General features: G+C 59.1%; 1 protein-coding gene across 2 annotated transcripts in view; it reads left to right on the forward strand.

Annotated features, from left to right (window-relative positions):
• The first annotated feature begins 254 nt into the window (after positions 1-254).
• The window catches only part of NFAM1 (NFAT activating protein with ITAM motif 1), a 35,260-nt gene continuing 16,808 nt past the window's right edge, over positions 255-18,706 (forward strand). Inside the window, exons 1-3 of one of the 2 annotated variants that reach the window (XM_014588685.2) lie at positions 255-452; positions 16,774-16,968; positions 18,543-18,655. In XM_014588685.2, coding sequence (XP_014444171.1) covers positions 335-452; positions 16,774-16,968; positions 18,543-18,655 — 426 coding nt within the window. In that variant the 5' untranslated portion in view covers positions 255-334. Of the gene's footprint in view, positions 453-16,638; positions 16,969-18,542; positions 18,656-18,706 lie in introns of both variants that reach the window. The other variant, XM_006150697.3, reaches the window with a different exon arrangement.

Below are 18,706 nucleotides of genomic sequence, written 5' to 3' on the forward strand. Positions count from 1 at the left end.
CCAGTGTGTCATTTACGGATCACTCTGCTTCAGGACCTGGTGACTCGAGGCCCTGTGCCCTCTGCATGGTCACTATGCCTGCTGGACGGGCTGGAGGAGGCAGGTTGGACCGTGAGGGCCCCTGACGCCTCGTCTGGCAGGCACCCTGCACGGGGGAGGACGGTCGGGGTTATGGAGAGGGGAAGGCCAGAGCAGCCTTGAGGAAGCAGAGGACACCAGGGAGGAGCTTTGTGGATCGAGAAGGGGAACTGCACTGCCAGTGCCAGCGTCTCTCCTGTGACTGAAAGAGGAAGAAGGGACACTGCCTGAGCTGTCCAGGACCCGCAGGCGGCAGATGGAGAGCCGGCCCCCGCGGTGGGGGGCCCCGCTGGGCAGCCAGAGCCCTCCCGGCCCCCTCCCGGCCCCCCGGCTCCTGGGTGTGCTCCTGCTGCCCTGGTGCCTGCAGCTGGCAGGTAACACCCCCCCGATCCCCCACGCACACCCCGTCCTCTCGCGGACTCACCGCTGCACATCAGAGCGGCTTTCATCCGGCGGCCGCTGAGCTAATTCCCAGGGACCTGTCTCTGGGGACGTGCTGGCTGCCGTTTGAACATCGCAGACTTCACAGGGGAAGCCCTCGGGGACCTGGGAGATGTTTAGCTGATGCCTTACCAGGTGGCTTTGAAGGGGCGGGGGCAGAGCTCTCCCCTCGTTGCTGTGTTAACTGTCTCCCCCCGTCCCTGGTGCGGCCTGGCCTGGCCCTCCTACAAGATGGGTGGGCACCATAGGGTCGTGCCAATGCTGGCGGGGGTTGTGCGGTGTAGAACCTGCTGGGCCGTTTGCTGGGGGAGGAGAGGCCAGCCCAGCCACCCAGGGCACTGTATCCGGGGTGCAGAGCTGTCACTGACACTACAAGAGTTGGGCCTCCCTGTGACATAACCAGCCAAGTGTCTCGTGACAGGACGGGGTCTTTGTGGGCTGAGGCTGGCGCTCTCTTCCTGGTCCCAGGCGCCCGTGGAAGCTGGCTGGGTGGCCTCTGGCGAGTTCATGCAGGCCGGGAAACACCAGGCGTGGATGTTTCTGGAGCTGCCAGCACTGAGGCCCTCACGCCCAGCCTTGGGCAGTGCTGAGTATCTTCCACTGGCTTCTCTCCACCCTGCTGGGCCTGGACACCAGTTGAAGCTCTCGCTGTCTCGGGGGGTCTCGCCAGGCAGTTGGGGCTATTCCTTCGTGTTCACGTAGGCTTTCGGAGGCTCCCAGGAGCTGCCCCCCCCCCCCCCTTTTCGTTTGTACCGTGCAGTTGTGATTCTTCTTACATCACCTGGCCTTCACTGAGCCCCTACGTGGGCACCGCTGTCCTCAGAGCACCCCTCAGGGAACACGTGGTACCCCAGCTCCTTTTGAGGGACAGGCAGATGAAGGCTGGGAGAGCCGGCTGGCCTACTGAAGACCACACTGAGAGTGGAGGCAGGTTCAGACCCAGGTGGGCCTCTGCCCAAGCCGGGACTCGGGGCCTGTGGGCTCAGGGCCACTCTCCTTTCTTTGCAAAGGAAAATCAACTCTGGTGAGGCAGGAGCTGACCGGTCCACGGCTGAGGCCCAGGCCCCTGTGACAGCACTTCTTGGAGGTCCCTTCCAACCCCTCCCACAGACGACCTGCCAAAGCCGGCCAGAGCTCCAAAGGCCGTGTGTTGGTGCCGGCGCATTGGAACTCACATTCAGTCGCTTTTACCTTGAGTGCCCCCAAATGCCACCATTTTTTCTGCGTGCTCCCTCCTCCCAAGACACCCTGAGTGTCCTGGAAACTCAGTGAAGAGGCTTTACAGGGCCCTGCCGCGGAAAAGCCCTTTTGAAACAGCCTTCACTACAAAAAACAACTTTTCCCCTGGATTGCAACAAACCTTACACGAAAGAGAAACTCCTCCGCTCTTTCACAAGAGCTGAAAACACCGGCTCCCTGCTAGGCCCACTGGCCCCTTCCAGGGGCCCAGGTCATCTGGTTGTCACTACACGTCCCTCCCCACCCTGTGTCTCAGAGCCTTGAGCCCCTGGAAGGAACCTGGCCTCTCCACACCCTCCAGACCTCCCCACTGCTGGTGGGACCTGCCCCACCACCTGCCAGCTCCGAAACCGAGCGGGCACCCTCAACTGTGTCCGTGGTGGACTCCATGCCCCCCTGAGGCCCAGGGTCAGATGCCCGGCTGAGCGCTGGCTGGGGGCATTCAGCCTGATGCTGAATCCGAGTTCTGCTACTCGCCCTGCCACCCAGGGCAGGACTATTACCACACCGCCAGGACCCCCTAGGACAGAGCCCAGCTTTGGTTACCACTCAGTGGGTCTTAGCCATCTGCCCGCCTTGCAGACCAGCTTGGAGCCTGAGATTTGGCTCCCCTGAGTAAGCCCAGACTCCCTTCCGGAGACCTCCAGCCCATCCTGGGATGGGGGTCTCATCCCCTCTGGCTCCCAGCCCTCTCCCAGCCCGTCGGACTGAGCCAGGACTCTAGCTCAGGAGCCGCTGCTCCTGTGTATTGGCTCTGCTTCCGCCGGCCCTCAGCCATCCCCAAGGACAGGGGCCAGAGAGACCTGAGTTCTTCTCTTGAAGCTGTGTGACCTCGGGCAATTTATCTAACCTTCCTGAGCCTTGGTGTCCTCAGCAAAAGCCCAAACTTTCCTCTTGGCTTTGCCACTCCGGGCCTGTATTTACTTCCCAAAGACCCCGGAGAAGGACCAGTTCCAGGCACTGGGGGCCCCGGGCATGGACAAGCCACGGGTGCCTCGGGCTGGTGGGAGCTGTGAGACAAGGCCGAAGCCTGCCAGCCTTCCCTCCTTGTTTGCTCTGGCCTCAGATGTCGCCGCTCCCTTTCTTGTCTAGAGGGAGGTGGGCGCCTGCACCTTTCCCAGGCAGAGGTATCTGGCCTCCCTTCTCACTGCTCCTCGCCTCTGTCAGGACTGCCTCTGCTTTTCATCTTTGTCTGATTCTGAGAAGGAGCTTGCCAGGCAGAGGCGGGTGGAGGAGAAGCGCCTCTGCTGGAGGTGGGGCGAGGGAGTGCTGGACAGGCCCCTGCAGGAGGGGACACGGCAGGAAGGGAGGGGGACTGGTAGGCTGGGCAGGTGACAGGTCATTGTGAATAAAGGCTGGGTGGCAGGGATGCCTGAGCATGCTCTGGGGCCCGCATGCCTGCAGGCAGGGATTCACCGTCCTGCTAGGTCTCCTTCCTAATTGTGAAATGTTATGCATGCACGGAAAAGTACGGTGCCTTAGATGCCATGAGACAGGCTGTGCCATGTCACCTGGCCAGGAAAGAACATCCTGGTGCCCAGAGCCCCTGGCACTGCCTCCTCAAAGACCCCCCAGCCCTCTCTCCAGCGGTCCTACCACCCTGACTTTTAGGGTGTTTCTTTTTAGTTTTATCCTCTAGTACAAATCCCTACACCGAATAGGTGAGTCTTGCTTGGCTGTGGAGTTCGTGGCGTTGGACCGATGCTGTATGTGCTCTTTTCTGACTCGCTTCTTTCATTCACGTGATGCTTTTTAAGCGGTGTCGTTGACTGTAGTTCACTAGCTGTCACTGCTGTAGAGGGAAGGTCGACAAGCACGGCCCAGGGGCTAAATCCTACCCCTTGCCTCTCTGCAGGACCTGAGAGTTGTAAATGGTTTTTACATTTTAAAAACGGTTGGGGAAAAAAAATCAAAAGATGACTATCTTGCACCATGTGAACATAATTCAAAATTAAAATTTCTATGTCCAGGCCAGCTGGTGACATGGTAGTTAAGGTAACTGACTCCTGCATGGTTGATGGCACAGTTCAAGTCCTGGACCCGGTGGTTGAAAAGCACTCCAGATACATGTGTGTGCATGCTCAAAATCCCCAGAGGAGAATGGAGGAGAAGGGACAGATGTGGTGTGGCCATCCCCCCAGGGGTGCTTTCTTAATTTCCCTCTCACTCTCTTTCTCTGGTTATCTGTATGTGCCCTAAAGCAAATTAAGGAAAAAAAAATAGTTTTATTGGATCCCGGCCCTGCTTACTCACTCAGAGCAGCCCGTGGCTGCTTCTGAGCTGCGGGGCAGAGATGCAGGGTTGAGATGCAGAGGATGGAGCCTGGAATATTTGCGCTCTGGTGCTTTACAGAGAAGGGGTGTGGCCCTGCGGGAGCACGGCTGGGCAAGTAGACTGCAGCTTCTTTAGTGCTGATGGCCTTTGGGGGTTTCCTGTTTGCGTCTGTGAACACTGACGCACCTGTGTACACTGGGCCTCCCCAGGGTGCGTGTTCCCATCGAGGCCACTTGTCCCCTCTCTCTCTACCTCCTGCATGGACTGTAAGTGTGGGCGTGTGTGCTCCTGGTTTCCAATCCTGATTTCCAGCACAGAGCTCGGCCCTGCAGACACTCGGGAAAGAGCAACAGTACGTGGGGGTTAGCTGCCTGACCACAGGCACCCACTGCCAGGTCTGAGCAGGGTGGAGCCTGAGGCTACCAGGAGGGCACCTGGAGGAAGACCGAAGGTCTAGGTGGTCACCCTGGTGTGACACTCCTACCCTCTCTGATCCTCGGGCTCCTCTCTGGCATGTACAGTGACCCAACCTCTGTGTCTTGTGGATGAGCAGGTGGACCCTGGCACAGGACCTGCCTCTCCACCTGCTCCCTGTGGGCCTGGCAGAGGTGTCAGAGTTGTGGGAGTATGGGCTTCCGGCAAGGGGCTGAAGCCAGAGAAGGGAGGGGTGAGTCAGGAGCTGGCGAGGGGCAGGAGGGGGAGGAGAATGTGATTTGGGCAGGCAGAGCACCTGCCACCTAGTGAGGACAACCTGACCTGCCTGCATTTGAGTCCTAGGAAATTTGGGCTGTGTCACCTGGTTCCTCTGAGCCACCACTTTCTCACCCATCGCGGTGCTTAGCATCCTCCTCGTAGGCCTCCCTTCAGCAATGACAGAAGTCCTGGCACTAGGAGGGTCTGTGAGTCTGTGACCATTGGGGACAGGGTCCTAGGGTGCAATGAGTGAGAGGTCTCAGAGCCGGCCTTCCCAGAGAGAGGCTCGCACGTACCCTCTAGCCACAGAGCCACTCCCTCCACCCTTTCTGAGCCCCTGGACTCAGGAACCTCTCAGCCTGAGGGTCTCGCCATGCCCCCCCAGGCCTCCTCCGGACCAGTGGTGACTCCCTGTCTCTGGACACACCAGGGCATAGCCATGACGGTGCCTTTGCCAAACGTGAGCTCCCAGAATGCTGCGTGGGGCACAGGGCCAGGCTCAGAATAGGGGTGTAGGTCCAAGGTGGGCAGGGTAGAAGTGATGGGCATGACTTGGCGAGATTCGGAAGCTCCTCCCTTCTGAGGGCCTCTCAGTTTTATGCGTGCTGAGCCTGGGGGCTCCTGCTGTGTAGGCGGCTGGGCCGGGCTGTGCGGGGTGCCTGCAACAGCCAGAAAAGTCCGCACAGTGGCCTGCAGGGAGCTGCCTCCCTCCCGCAGAGGACTGCATGGCTGTGGTGGGGAAAGCAGCGCCAGAAGCCCCAGGAGCTCCTGGTCAGATTGGCGTCTGCTGCTGCTAGGCCAGGGGATTGGGACACCAAGCTCAGCCCAAGCCAGGGGCAGGGGTCCTCCCTTCCATGGGCTGCTCCCCACACAACCAGAGGCCACAGGGCCAACGGCACATTTCTTTCTTTCCTTTAAAATTATTTTTACTTATTTCTTCCATGAGCGGGAGAGAGAGAGAGAGAGAGAGGAGAGAGAGAGAGACAGAGAGAGGGAGAGAGAAACGCACCTCAAGAGGACCTCAGTCCACAGTCTCAGCCTCAGCCAGCCCCAGGTCAAGGGTACACGTGTGCCCAGTGGACTCAGGGCATGCTCTGGACACCGACCCAGAAGTTTCCCACAGGGTTCAGCCTTGCAGGTGCCTCGCTCTATCACTGTATCGTGGCCCATTCCCAAAAGACACATTTCTGAAGGCCACTTGGCAACATACACCAAAACTGAAAACTTACACACGCTTCCAATTAGCAAGCCCCTTCTCAGGCTTATCCTAAGGACTGGAGGACCAGGAGACAGTGGGTCACAGACCACCACCACAACAGCCTCGGGCTATCAACTCGCTCTAACCTCGCCTGGGCTGCCCTTTGCTCCCCAGATCCTGTCCCCCACTTTCGAGCCCCGCCAGTTGACTCTTCATCCCTGGAGAACCAGTCACATTCAAGACCCTGAGCCTCTGTACCTGTTGCTCCCTTGGCCTGCACAGTGACCTCTCCCTTGCCACCTGGTGACAATCAAGTGGCCTGGCAAGATCAAGCTCAGAGGCTGCTTTCTCCATGGCGCATCTCCCAGCCCTAGGCCAGCGCTCTCCCTATCTCTATTCTGCCCTGTGCCCAGGGCATTCTCCTGTGGTTCTGAGCCTGCAGGAGCTCAGAGGTGCCTGGGGCAGGCCCAAGCTCACCCGGGGCAGATGAGGCTATGGGCAGAGCCAAGGAACGAGAACTCAACCTTAAGAGGTGGGCCACGAAGATGCAGCTTAGGGAGCCAGGGAGGAAGGAGGGACAAAGGGGAGGGTCTGCAGGTCAGGGGTCAAGGCCTGAAGCAGTAGGAGCTGCAGTGCAGCCTCCAGGCCAGGATCTTTGCTGACCTGTTGGCAGAAGAGCCAGCCAGCCCAGAGCACCCTGCGGTTGGTCCTGGAGGAGGCAGGCGGAGGCGGGCCAGGGCGGGCAGGGGAAGCTGGCGATTGGACTGGAAGGGGGGAAGATGAGGGTGGAGGGCAGGGGGCGAGACTTAGTGCCCCCAGGGTACAGGATCTAGGGGAGGAGTCAGGATAAAAGAGATTGGGGGGACCGTCCAGAGGAAGGAGTTAGAGTGCTGACAGCCAGAAGCGTTTACATTTTAAAAGAAGGCTGAGTGGGGGAGGGAAGCACCCCGCAGAATGAATCACTAACTCCAGGGTATTTAGGAGGCTGGGGAAGGCTGTTTGGAACTCGAAAGATCTCTCTGGTCCTCTTTCTAAAATGCGTGGGGCGTCCTGACAGAGCTGCCCACAGACCTCAGCAGGGTTTTAGGACAGCCTTCGCCCCCCTCCACCTCGTCCCCCCACCCCACCCACAGACCCTTGGTTTCAACTCAGCCTCTGCATTGGCATCCCCCAACTTGGCGGCCTGCCAGCATTTTTAGGCTTTCCACCAATGAGCTTTCTGGTGTGTGAAACCCCTCCACGCCCCTCCCCCACCTGGCTACCCGCTCCTCTCCCTCCCGATGGGGCTTGGAAGGCAGGTGCAGCGGCAGGGCGGCAGGACTGCAGGAAGTCTGCTTTCTCCCCATCCTTCCCTGCGGTTTCTAGAATTTCTGTAGTGAGCACGCTTTTACTGTGGGGGCGAAGGGACCTGGAGAATGGTGATGTAAAGGACAAGGCCTTGGGTCATCTCCCCCGTAGCCCTGCCCCCTTCCAGGTTAATGGGGTCCCCGCCTCTGGGTTTCCCTGGCCTCAGGACTTCCAGTCTCTCTCTGCTTCCCTGATCCCCCCCAGGGAAGGGGCCTGGGCCCCCGGGGACTCTGGATGGGCACTCACTTCCTCCTGAAAGGGGGTGCGCAACATTTCACCCACTCCCGTTTGTTCGGAGACAAGAGCAGAGCTCTGACCTCACCCCGTCTTGATGCCCCCTTTGTAGGTAGATGTGGCTATAAAGAGAGGAGCTGAAAAAAAAAAAAAAAGAAAAAAGGGACCAGCAGTTAGCGTAATGGTTATGTCACTGGACTCCCATGTAGCCGACCATGGTTCGAGTCCCGGACCTGGTGACTTAAACTCACAACGGGCACGTGTGCGTGCATGCCCAAGATCCCGAGAGGAGAATGGAGGAGAAGGGATTGCGGTGTGGCCATCCCCCCCAGGGGGTGATTTCTCGTTTTCTATCTCTCTGTCTCCCTCTGTCTGGCGAGCGCACGCGCCCTATAGTGAAAACCTCTCCAAAAAAAAAAGGGAGGAGCTGAGTCCTCTTTTGATGCCAGCTACACTGTTGAATGAACCCCAAACTTTGAGCAGCTCACCTTGCAAAAAGGGGTGAAAGGGAAGCTCCTGCTGTAAAAGCCCCAGCTGACACTCGGGGAGCGGATGCATTTCGTTTCGGGAACAAACTTTTGATGTCTGCACGTGGTGGTGCCCCTGTGTGGCCGTCCTGCGCCTGCATTGTGTCTGGGGTCTAGAGGCGGGAGCAGGGTCGCAGGCAGGCGGGGGAGATGGCCCAAGGCGAGCCGCACCTTCATGCATCTTTGTAATTCGGAGAAGAGTCTGGGCGCTGTTCCAAGGGCATTGGAGCTAAAGGCTCCACGAGCCGCTTCTGTTCAGAGGTCACCTCCCAGGCCAGCTGCATGTCCCTCGCTCACCGGCCACTTGGCCACTTGCCCTCACATGCGACATGTGTGTCCTGGACAACTCGCCATTTTTCTGTGCGTCCTGGGACATGTGCTCGGGCACAGGCCGGGGCTCGTAATAAGACCAGCGGCCGTCCAGAGGGGCCCTTCAAACAGGCCCAGCTCTGAGCGCTGCCAGAATTAAATTGGAGGGCAAACGCCGTGCCTAAAATCAAGAAACTGGGAAAAGCTTTCTTCTGTAGCTGGGGAATCAAAGTGTTTTTCTTTAAAATCGACCTAAGTCTGAGTGGATACCTTTGATCAGCACGTCTGGCCCTCACCCATGGCTGCTCCATGTCAGGAAGGGATTGAGTTCCAGGCAGAGGGAGGACCTGGGCCAGGGCCCCAGCCCATGAGTGAGGAGGGGCGAGCAGGCCAGGGCAGCTGGAGAAGAAGGGGAGGCAGAGAGGAGGGGAAGTCGCGGGAGCATTCCGGTAAGGGGGTACCAAGTTTAGACATGTGTATTCTTCTTCTGAAGTCCACTGCCATGACAGGGAGGGACACTGTCGGCCCTCCGTGGACACGGCTGCTCTGGGCTCTGTCTGAGCTGGGGGAACAGTAACTGTCCCCTCCTGCTTCAGGGTAGTTTCTGAGGCCCTGATCCCCCACATGTCTTGCCACGTCTATCTAGTAGGTGACGCTGACTTGGAGAAATGGCCTTTGGGTTTTGTTCATTTTTTTCTTAAGTTTTTGCTATAGGATGTGTGTGCTCAGCAGGGAGAGAGGGGGGGGGGAAGTAAAATAACACCCCTGGGGGGGATGGCCACCGCCATCCCTTCTCCTGCATTCTCCTCTCAAGATTTTGGGCATGCATGCTCACATGCCTGGTGTGATGTTCAAGCCTCTGGGTCTAGGACTTGAACTAGCCAGTGAGCCATGTTGGATCCAGCTGGCAGTCCGAGGTTTTCTTTCTGGTGCCACCATCCACACCCAGCCTCAGCCAGCTCCAGGTCACAGCACAGGCGCACCTTGGGAGGTCTCTCATTGGGAACCTGGAACCTTCCCAGGTGTGTCAGCCTCGCAGTGTTGGGCCATTCACTAGTTCACCCCAGTCTTCTGAGTTTTTATTTATTTTTTATTTTATTTTTTATATTTTTGCCATAGAGCACATGCACCCACCATAGAAGGACAGAGAGAGGAGAGAGGGCAAGAAAGTAAAAAATCACAGCCACGCTGCAATCCCTTCTCCTCCACTCTCCTCTCTGGGTTTTGAGCACGCACACACATATACTCAGCGTTATTCTCAAGCCACTAGGTCCAGGACTAAACCTCTTTGTGAGTCTGCAAAGACCTCTCTGTCAGTCAGGCAGGATCCAGCTGCCTTAACCGCCACACCCTTGGCTGGCCCAGACAGCTGAGTTTTTAGGACCCTTTAAAAGAACATATTGCTTTCATTTGAGAATTTCCCCCTTGCTTTGAGGTTGTGAAATCGTATTTTGGAGCAGTGGGTGAGAGTGGAGTTACAGACTCCGAGGGACACATTTAACCATCCATCTGTACCGTTTACTGTCAGCTTTCTGCGCAAGTCTCCTCCTTTCTCTGAGCCTTGGTCTTCTCATCTGCAAAAGGGGGTGTAGCTCTCATTATGGCTGGCCGGCCACGCCTGCAAGCACCCCAAGGAGTGCCTTGGGGAGGAGGTGAGCAAGTCCTGGAGACAGAGGGTGACCCGCAAGCCCGGGAGAGGCAAGGAAGAGGGGCATTTCCAGCGGTGGAGGAATCGCATGGCAAAGGCATGGGAGCCTGTAGGCTGTGTCTGACAGGGAGGGCGGGAGCCACGGTAAGGGCCAGAGGGCAGTGTGCCTGGCCGTGCAGGGCCTGGGCAGCAAGGCCCCAGGCCAGGGGCTTTCCATCTCTTCAACAGGAGCAGAGTGAAGAGGTGCATGTTTCAGTGTAGCCCTGAGCCGGCTGCGTGAATGTGACCGAGACCAGGTTGCAGGCATGCTCTCACCACGCATGAGCTGCTCCGTGTTCTTTTTCTCAGTTGCTCATCTTGACCTGTAAATTGATTTCAGATTCCTTCCTGAGTCTTCTCCAGCAGGAGCCCCTGCGGCTCAGGCCGGCAGCCGCAGGGTGAGTCTGGGTCCCGGGATGGCAGATCCAGAGGTTCACAGCCAGCCGACCCAAGCAGCCTGGCAGCGGGACAGGAGGCCTGAGGTGGGAGGCCTGATCCTGGATGTTGGTGACCCACAGGCTAGGTGCTGGAGTGGACACCTACACACACCAGGGTCGAGTCCCTCCCTCGGGACTCAGCATGGGGTCCTGGGTGCATGCATGTGTGCGTGCGCACGTGTGTGTGTGTGTGTGTGCTTGCACACGTGTGTGGCTCTCTGTTCATTCTAAGGTCTGCAGTTCGTGCAGCTACAGATTCACAAAAAGACCTGGAAAAGGAGGGAATCTGGCATCAGCGAGTGCTAGACAGTCTTTCCTAACGAGGGAGGCGGAACCATGGGTGGGAGGAGGAGAGCAGAAGGCTGTTTGGGAGGATCCTTCCTGCTCTGAGCGCCCCTCTGCTACACACACCACACACCCGGGCAGGGGCCTCGAGGGCCAGCCTGGGAGTCTGCCAGACCAGGGCCTGGGGGCTGAGGCCAGGGCCCAGGCTGACAAGCCGGGGTCAGAGATAGGTCCCTGGGTGTCCTGTCATGCCTGGACCCCAGAGCACGTGTGCCCTGAGCTGGGGGATGTCACTTTGCTGGTGGAAGGGCAGATCTGGTGTGTGCCCGTGCAGACTCACAGAGAGGATCACAGACACATTTGTCCCTGGCCCTGTGGCCAGCACGCCGAGCGCCTGTCCCACCACAACCCCAGGCTGGCATTGTTGCTCTCCCTGTGTTTCAGGGGGCACACTGAGTGTAGAGGAGTAAAGCCACCTGTCCATGGTGGCACAGCCTGGCGTGACAGCAGCATCTGTACCTCCAGAACCCTGGCTTTTCCCACTCACACCCTCCCCCATTTCTGGCCAGGCCCCAGGCTCCCTCAGCGACCCTGGAGTGTCAGGGCTGGGGTGGCAGGCTCAGGGTCTTTGCGGCTTGGCGGGATGTCTGTGCTGCAGTCCTGTGGGGTTGTGGGCAGGACCTGGAGGCAGTAAAGACGTGCTTAGCTCTTGGCCAGGGCTGGGAGGGGGCCCTGAGGACGTGGGCCCTGGACACGGTTTCCCGATCCTGGACTGGCCGGCCCTGCCCCCTGCCCTCCCCCAACCTCTCCCTGCCCCTGTGGACTTTGCCCATCAGGCCTGATGGTCTGCACCACCCCATCCACCGCCAGCCAGGCTTCCCTGGGGACCAGCATATGGTGTCATGGTTATATCGCTGGACTCTCACAGGGCTGACTATAGTTCGAGTCCTGGACCCAGCAGCTTAAAACTCACATCGGGCATGTATGTGTGCAAGCCCAAGATCCCGAGAGGAGAATGAAGAAGGGATTGTGGTGTAGCTATCCCCCCTGGGGAGTGATTTCTCACTTTATTTCTCTCTGTGTCTCTCCGGTGAACACCAAAAACTAAAAACCTGCCCTGACCCCGACCTCCGCTAGGTCACTCCACTCCTGCAGCTCCCTCTCTGTCACACATGTAGGTGTGACGCTCGCTGTCCTCACCCTCCACCCCCTCCACCCCATGCCCCAACTCTGACCTTGCTGTGCCTAAGAGCTTCTCAAAGCCACCTATAGGCCCTGCTCCACGGGCAAACCCTCCCAATGGCTCCCAGTGGGAGAGCTCAAATCCCTTCCCTTGGCAGAAAACTCTGGAAGCTCCTCACAGTTTCTTTCTTTCTTTCTTTTGCTTGAGAGGCTTTTGCCTTAGGGTGCATGCGCTTGCAAGACAGAGAGACAGTGAGAGGGAAAGTGAGAATTTATCTCCTGAGGGGATGGCCACACCACAATCCCTCTTCCTCCGTTCTCCTGGGATTTTGGGCATGCACACATGTGTCTGGTACGGTTTTGACGCCATCAGGGCCGAGATTCGAACTGCGGTCACCCTGTGAGAGTCCAGCGATGTAACTGCTACACCCTCTGTTGCCCTCTTCCTTGCACTTTCTGCCTTGTGACCTAGAGCCTGTCCCAGCCTGGCCTGCCCAAGAAGCCACAGGACCTGGAGAATGACTAGAAAACCAACTTGGAGTTTCTCCTGGGGCCCTTTAGACGCCTCCCCTCAGAGCTGGGGAGTGCCCTGCAGCAGAGCTCGGAGCTCTGGCCCTGTGCTCACGTAGTCACAGATGCGTCCTCGGCCATGTCTGCCGCCCTGGGTCACAGCCCAGCCCTGAACTTACCCGATGTGGCCATCGTTCCGGATGCTGCTGGGCCTGTGTGAGCGTGGGGCAGGCCCTCCTCTGCCCAAGGTCGGCTTGGCGGCAGGGCAGGGAGGGCAGCACAGGGCAGAAGAGCCCGACTGTCAGGCTGGCCCTGCCCTCTGGGTGCTGGTGAGTTTGGAGCAAGCTCCCTTGGGGCACCTCCATGCACCTCTCGGGTAGGCTGTGCCCCTGGGGCACCCACGGTCCACCCTGGTCCTCCCCCAGGGCCATTTGCCCTCTAGGCAGCAGGGATGAGCAGAGCCCAAGAGAGTGCCCGGCCGATCACCACCCCCGCCCACATGGTCCCGAGGGATACGCTACCTTTGTCAGAACAAGGGACAAAGCATGACACAGCCACAGCAGCTGCTGGGCCTGAGACAGATGCAGCCACGGTGCCCTCGCCTAGGGACACCTGAGTTCAGTGAGGGTCACGCTGAAGCCCCTCTTGGCTGGGGTGAGGAGCAGGCCTCTTGGGCAAGCCGAGTGCCCCTTGGCGCTCTCCAAGGCCCCGCCCCCGCCCCCGCCTCCCGTGGCAGCCACCTGGTTGGGGAGCCAAGTAGCCACTATTGGCAGTGTGACTGACAACTTCCGAGTCCCACCAGGGTCTGCCCAGCCTGCCCTGAGCACCTGCTGGCTGCCGTGCTTGGTGTCGCCGTGAACCCAGTCCTGGCCCTGCTGTGCTCAGCTCTAGCTGTGACGGACACCTCCGGCTGGTGCTGGCTCTTTCTTGGCCCGAGACTAAGCTGGTTCAAGTCAATTCCACCCCTCAGGAACTCCGTGGCTTTGGGCCTCTTAGACCCTCTGTCTTTCCATCTGCAGATGGGGTTCCAGTTGGCACCCCGTGGGAATGTCATGGCGTTTGATGTCCATAGGGCCCGTGTCACACCCAGCCAGGGTACATTTTCCGTATACTTTCTTTCCTGTCTGTCAGCATGCTCCTGCTTCCGGGTCATGAGTGCCTTCTGGACCCCCAGGGTACCCACATACCCTACCCAACCCACCGGCACAGACTCAACGGTTCCCCCAGCAGCTCTCTTGCCCCAGGCTCCGGCTCAGCTTTCCCTGCCAGACCAGGGGTGTTACCAGAGCAGGTAGCACCCCCAGGCCCAGGACAAGACCCGTGGCCATACTGGGACCCCTTAAATGTTTGTGGGAAGCAGAAACAAATGGTAGCTGAAAAGAACTTGTGGACTTGGAAATGACTGTGACCCTGTCTGCAGTGCTGAGTCGTGCTGGGGTGAGTCTGGACCCCCACGGCTGGCACCCCAAGAGGCCTCTGGGAGGCATGGGTCCAGGAGAAGGGAGGGGACCAGGCAACAGCTCAGGTCCTGGCTCGGTGAGATGACGCCCCAGCCAAAGGAAGACACAAGGAGGTCATTAGCGACACTGCCAGGCCACAGCCCAGTGCCCAGCGGCAGCTGCAGGCCTCCTGACCCGGCCAGCTCTGGCCTCTGTCTCCAGGGTGGCTGTCGGGGTTGACTGAGCTGGGCAGAGGCTGCCTCAGCTTGTGAAAAAGCAGTTTCATCAGAGGCCTGTATCCTCCTTGCTGTGGCAGACCTGAGCCAGGGCCATGCATTTTCATGATCCGAACCCTCTGACCTTAAAATAACGAATCCCAGAAGAATATGGAACAATAGACATCTATTTATATAGATTTCCCCAGAATTGTAAAGATTGGCTTAATTACACTAGCAGATTCCATCATTTTCTAGAGATACTTCCAAAGGGGAGAATTTTTAAAGACAATGGGATGAATGACTTCCTGCCAGGACAAACAGGAAGGGGCTTCTTGGTGCTGACAGCATGCCCATCCTCCCCAGTCCAGGCCTCTTAGGTTCATTGAGAGGAGGAGCGGGAGGCCCGGAGCAGGCCCTGGCGCTGCAGCCGCGTTCCTGGTGGTTTGGCCAGCTCCCAGCCCCGCCCTACAAGGGAACACTAGCTGGCCACCGCGTGCCTGGGCTGCTCGGAGGTCACTATGAAAGCCAAATGGCAAGTGGAACCCGAGCCAAGTCTGGGGGACCAAGTGGGAGTGGGCCAGGTGAGGAGGCGGAGCCTCAGGCAGAGGGGCCCTGGAGTTGGGTGCCCAGCAGGAAGCAGCCCTTTGCTGGGCAGGCGAGCAGCACTCCTGCTGCTCCGAGGCCTTTCCAGCTCATCCTACCCCATTGCTCTTGCCCTCCCCTCTCCCCTCCCCTGGACCCTGGGGATCATGCACAGCCTCCCCCCAACCCCCTCCACCCATCACATCTTGGACAAACCTCTGCCTTGAACCAATGCTCCCTATTTTATGACAAAATACTAATACATGTCATTAAACACCCATCCTGCAGTAGAGTCCAGAGATGTAAAGCGGAGTGTGGAATCCCCCCATCCACCAGAGGAGGACCCTGGGTTGGGGGGCTCTTTGGCCTGGAGGGCCCGGGTGCCAGCTCAGGACCATTCCACAGCGAGCGTCATCATATTTAGGACAAGCTCTGCCCACTGTGGCAGTCAGACTCCAGTCGAGTCCTTGAGTTCTTTGAGAGAGGCTGGCTCTTCAGTGCCTCAACAGGGAAGCTCGAAATAGCATGGAGGGCCACCTCAGTCCCCATCTCCATGTCTTCCAGAAGGCCTGGTCTCCTCTCAGGATCTCTGCTCCAGGGCTCCAGCCCAGGGCTGAGCTGAAGAGACCCGAGCCCAGCCTGGCCTCGCCCCAGCCCTGCAGCACGGCAGAAGGCCCACAGCCCACGGCCCACGGCCCACGGCCCACACCACTGCTCGTTCCCCAACACAGTACCCCTGGTGGCCCCCTCTGAGTGCTCTGCTGTGCTATCTTCTCCTGACCAGCAGCTGGCCTGAGAGGAGGAGCAGGCTGCCCTCTGCCCACCCCAGGGTAGGACTGTGGGCCCTTCTGCTGCCCGGGAGGCAGGTGGGGAGGCGAGCCTGAAGCTGAGGGCCTCGTGCGCAGAGATGTAGCTGTGGCCGCTGACCCGGGCCCAGAATCTGACCAGCACCTCAGGAGCCTGTAGGAGTGGGGAGGCCCAGCCAGGTAGGCTGCTGCTTGGGAGCTTCCGACTGTTTCCCAAGGTGCCTCTGATGGGGGCAGGGGGTGGCTCCTGCAGAACTGGCCTTGGGTCATTTAACGCCATGGTCATGGCTGAAGTGGCCACGTGGGGATCACCCTCAGTGTGAGCGGGAAATGGCCCGCGGGGTACCATGTGTTACACTGTGAAAGGCAGCCTGGCCGAGCTCGGGTTCCGGGAAGGCTTGTCTCTCTGGCTGTCCGGCGTGCATCTCCCTTGGCACGGGGAGAACTGTGGGCAGACCTGCCTCCTTCTCCGCCTTCTGCCAGGAAGTGCTCAGCTTCTTACTTTGCTTCCCTTCCCCTCATGACTTCCCGCCGGTCACCAGCTGTTGATCTTCCTGGACTTGTGCTTCTATCCGTCTCGGCCTGCCAGCCTTGGGGAACTGGGGTTGGGAGCTCAGGTTCTGGTGTCCCCAGCCCCCGGTGAGGTGGCAGCTCCGCTCCATACCTGCTGATGGACAGGGAGCTGATGGCTTGACCTCCCTGGCCCACAGCCTCTTCCTCTCTGTGGGCCTCAGTTTCAGGGTGTATTAGGAGAGGGAGTTGTGTGTGGTGGGCCTGGCGTGGCCCCGGTGCTTGGCGAGTAAGTGGGGAGCAGGAGCCCCCCCGGGGCACGCTGAGGACCTGAGAGGAACAAGCCCAGCTGTGTGCAGCTGCTGCCAGTGTGAGTTGCTCCAGCACAGTGGGTGCACAAGGAGTGAGAGGTTCCCGGGCACAGCGAGGCTCTGGGAAGTGCGAGCCATACCTGAGCGCGGGGGCATTTCTGCTGGGCTGTTCCTGCACACATGGGTGTGTAAGTGCGCCACACCCGGGGAAGTGAGTGTGCAGAAGTAGGGCACACACCCACACAAGGGGCGTGTACATGTGGTGGGAGCCTCGGTGCTCGTAGGGGCCGCCCCAAGTGACCTGTCTCCCCTCCCTTGGCTTCCCCTGCAGGAGGTCAGTCTGTGGCCCAGGATGGCCTCCCCATTGTGGTCTCCCTGGCCAACACAGCCGTGTGCTTCAGCTGCAAAATCACTTACCAGTACACCCCCAAGTTCAAGAACTTCACAGTCAGCTACTTTTATGTAGATCTTAACGGGGTGAGGAGCCCTGAGGAGCGGATTACCTGCCAGCCTGGCCCAGGCATAGAGAACCAGACCTACAAACTGGACTGCCAGGTCACCCCCAAGCTGCCGGACGCATCGGCCACTGGCACCTACTACTGCCACGTCAGTTGGCATGACTACGTGGCGCAAAGCTGTGGCATCTTCATCCTGGTCAGAGGTGAGGCTTCCTCTGTGCTGCTTCCCGGAGCCAAGGGCCTCAAGGCTCCAATCAGCAGAATTTGGGGCACAGGATCTGAGCAGAGAATGGTTTGCATCCTGGGGGAGCCCCAGCCCTGCAAGGGGGTGAGGCATCCTGTGCTGTGTGGGAACGGCAGAGTCCTGGGGTGCGGCCCTGCCTCCAGCCACCCATGGCAGGTGACCTGAGACCAGTCACAGGCTCCTTGGCCTCAGCACCCCTGCAGCGTAAGGACGGTGGGAATGGGCTCTGCAGTGACGCTCTGTACGTAGGTATTGCTGGGGGCCTCGTGTATGTGCGTGCTCGCTTCTGTACTTTCATGTGGGGACAGTCCGGGTGTTCATCACATTCTCAAAGGACTGTGCTAAGAACGAGTCCTTGGGACCAGCAGATGGCGTAATGGTTATGTTGCTGGACTCCCACGTAGTCGATGATAGCTCGAGTCCTGGACCCAGCGGCTTAAACTCACACCAGGCGTGTGTGTACGTGCCCAAAATTCTGAGAGGAGAATGGAGGAGAAGGGATTGAGATGTGGCCATCTCCCCCGGGGGTGGGGTGTGACTTCTCACTTTCTGTCTCTCTGGCCCTATAGGAAAAATCTCTTTTGGCCCTAAAGGAAAAAACTTTTAAAAAAAAAAAAAAAAAAAGGAGTCCTTCACCAAAGCCGTGATCCTCTGTCCTTCCTCTGCCATTCCACTGGAAGGGACCAGAGGCTTTGGAATCCACACACTGGGCTTTGAACCCCAACCTTGCTAGCTCGGGTATGCCTGGGGCCTGGCCTTTGTGGCAGTGCTCTGCCTGTCAAAGACTGCGGAGATGAATGAGGTTGAGCCTGTCAGGGCTGGGTCTGGCTGTGGGCGGGCTCATGGCTGGCACTTCGTAGGTTCCTGCCAGCCAGAGCGAGGAGGCACGACACGGAGAGGAGGCATGGTGGGTGGAGGCAGAGCGGGCAGGGTGAGAGGATGGAATGTGGTCCACAGGCTGGGGCAGGGCTGGGCCCCCACCTGCTCCCGCTGTGGCTGCCTGTCAGCCCCGGCTGAAACACCTCCGTCAGCCCGCGCACCTGTCCAGGTTCTCACCGTTTCACACAGGGAAGAGAGGGGCCCAAGGAAAGAAACGACAGCCAGGGCCCTGCAAGCAGCCCCAGGGCAGCGCTCCCCTGGGTAGACGGTGCAGCTCCGGGAGGCTCACCCACATGGGGAGGTTCGGGCTTGTCTCCAGAGACCCCAGCACAGCAGGCACAAGTGCCTATGGGCTGGGCTGGCTAGGCTGGGAGTGGATCTGGTCGCAGGGCCCGGTTGGGGGAGGCTGTCTCTGTCTGTCTGTCATGGAATTCAAGGAATTAAAAAGAGAGAGAGAGACTCAGATGGTAAACACAAAAGAAGACTTAGCAAATCAAGTGTAAGATGGGGCCCTGAGGCAGGGCTTTGGGGGTCTAGCAGGGTGGAGGCCTCGTCGGGAAGGGGTCCTGGGTGAAGGAGAACATGGAGTCTGGGGTTGGGGGCATGCCTGGCCTCTCCTGGGTAGCTGACCCCTCTGCTTCTCTGCCCTCCTAGACACTGGGTACCGAACGCCTCCTCCGAGTGCCCAGAAGGGCCTGCTGTTCGCCTTCACGGGCATCCTGACTGCGCTGAGCCTCGTGGGCACGGCCCTGCTGCTCTGGAAGAAGGTACGGATGGGGGAGGGGTTTCCCACACCACCGGCCCCAGACGGCTCACAC

The sequence above is a fragment of the Tupaia chinensis genome, unplaced genomic scaffold (genome assembly GCF_000334495.1).
Source record: "Tupaia chinensis unplaced genomic scaffold, TupChi_1.0 Scaffold000294_5, whole genome shotgun sequence".
Lineage (NCBI taxonomy): Eukaryota > Metazoa > Chordata > Mammalia > Scandentia > Tupaiidae > Tupaia > Tupaia belangeri.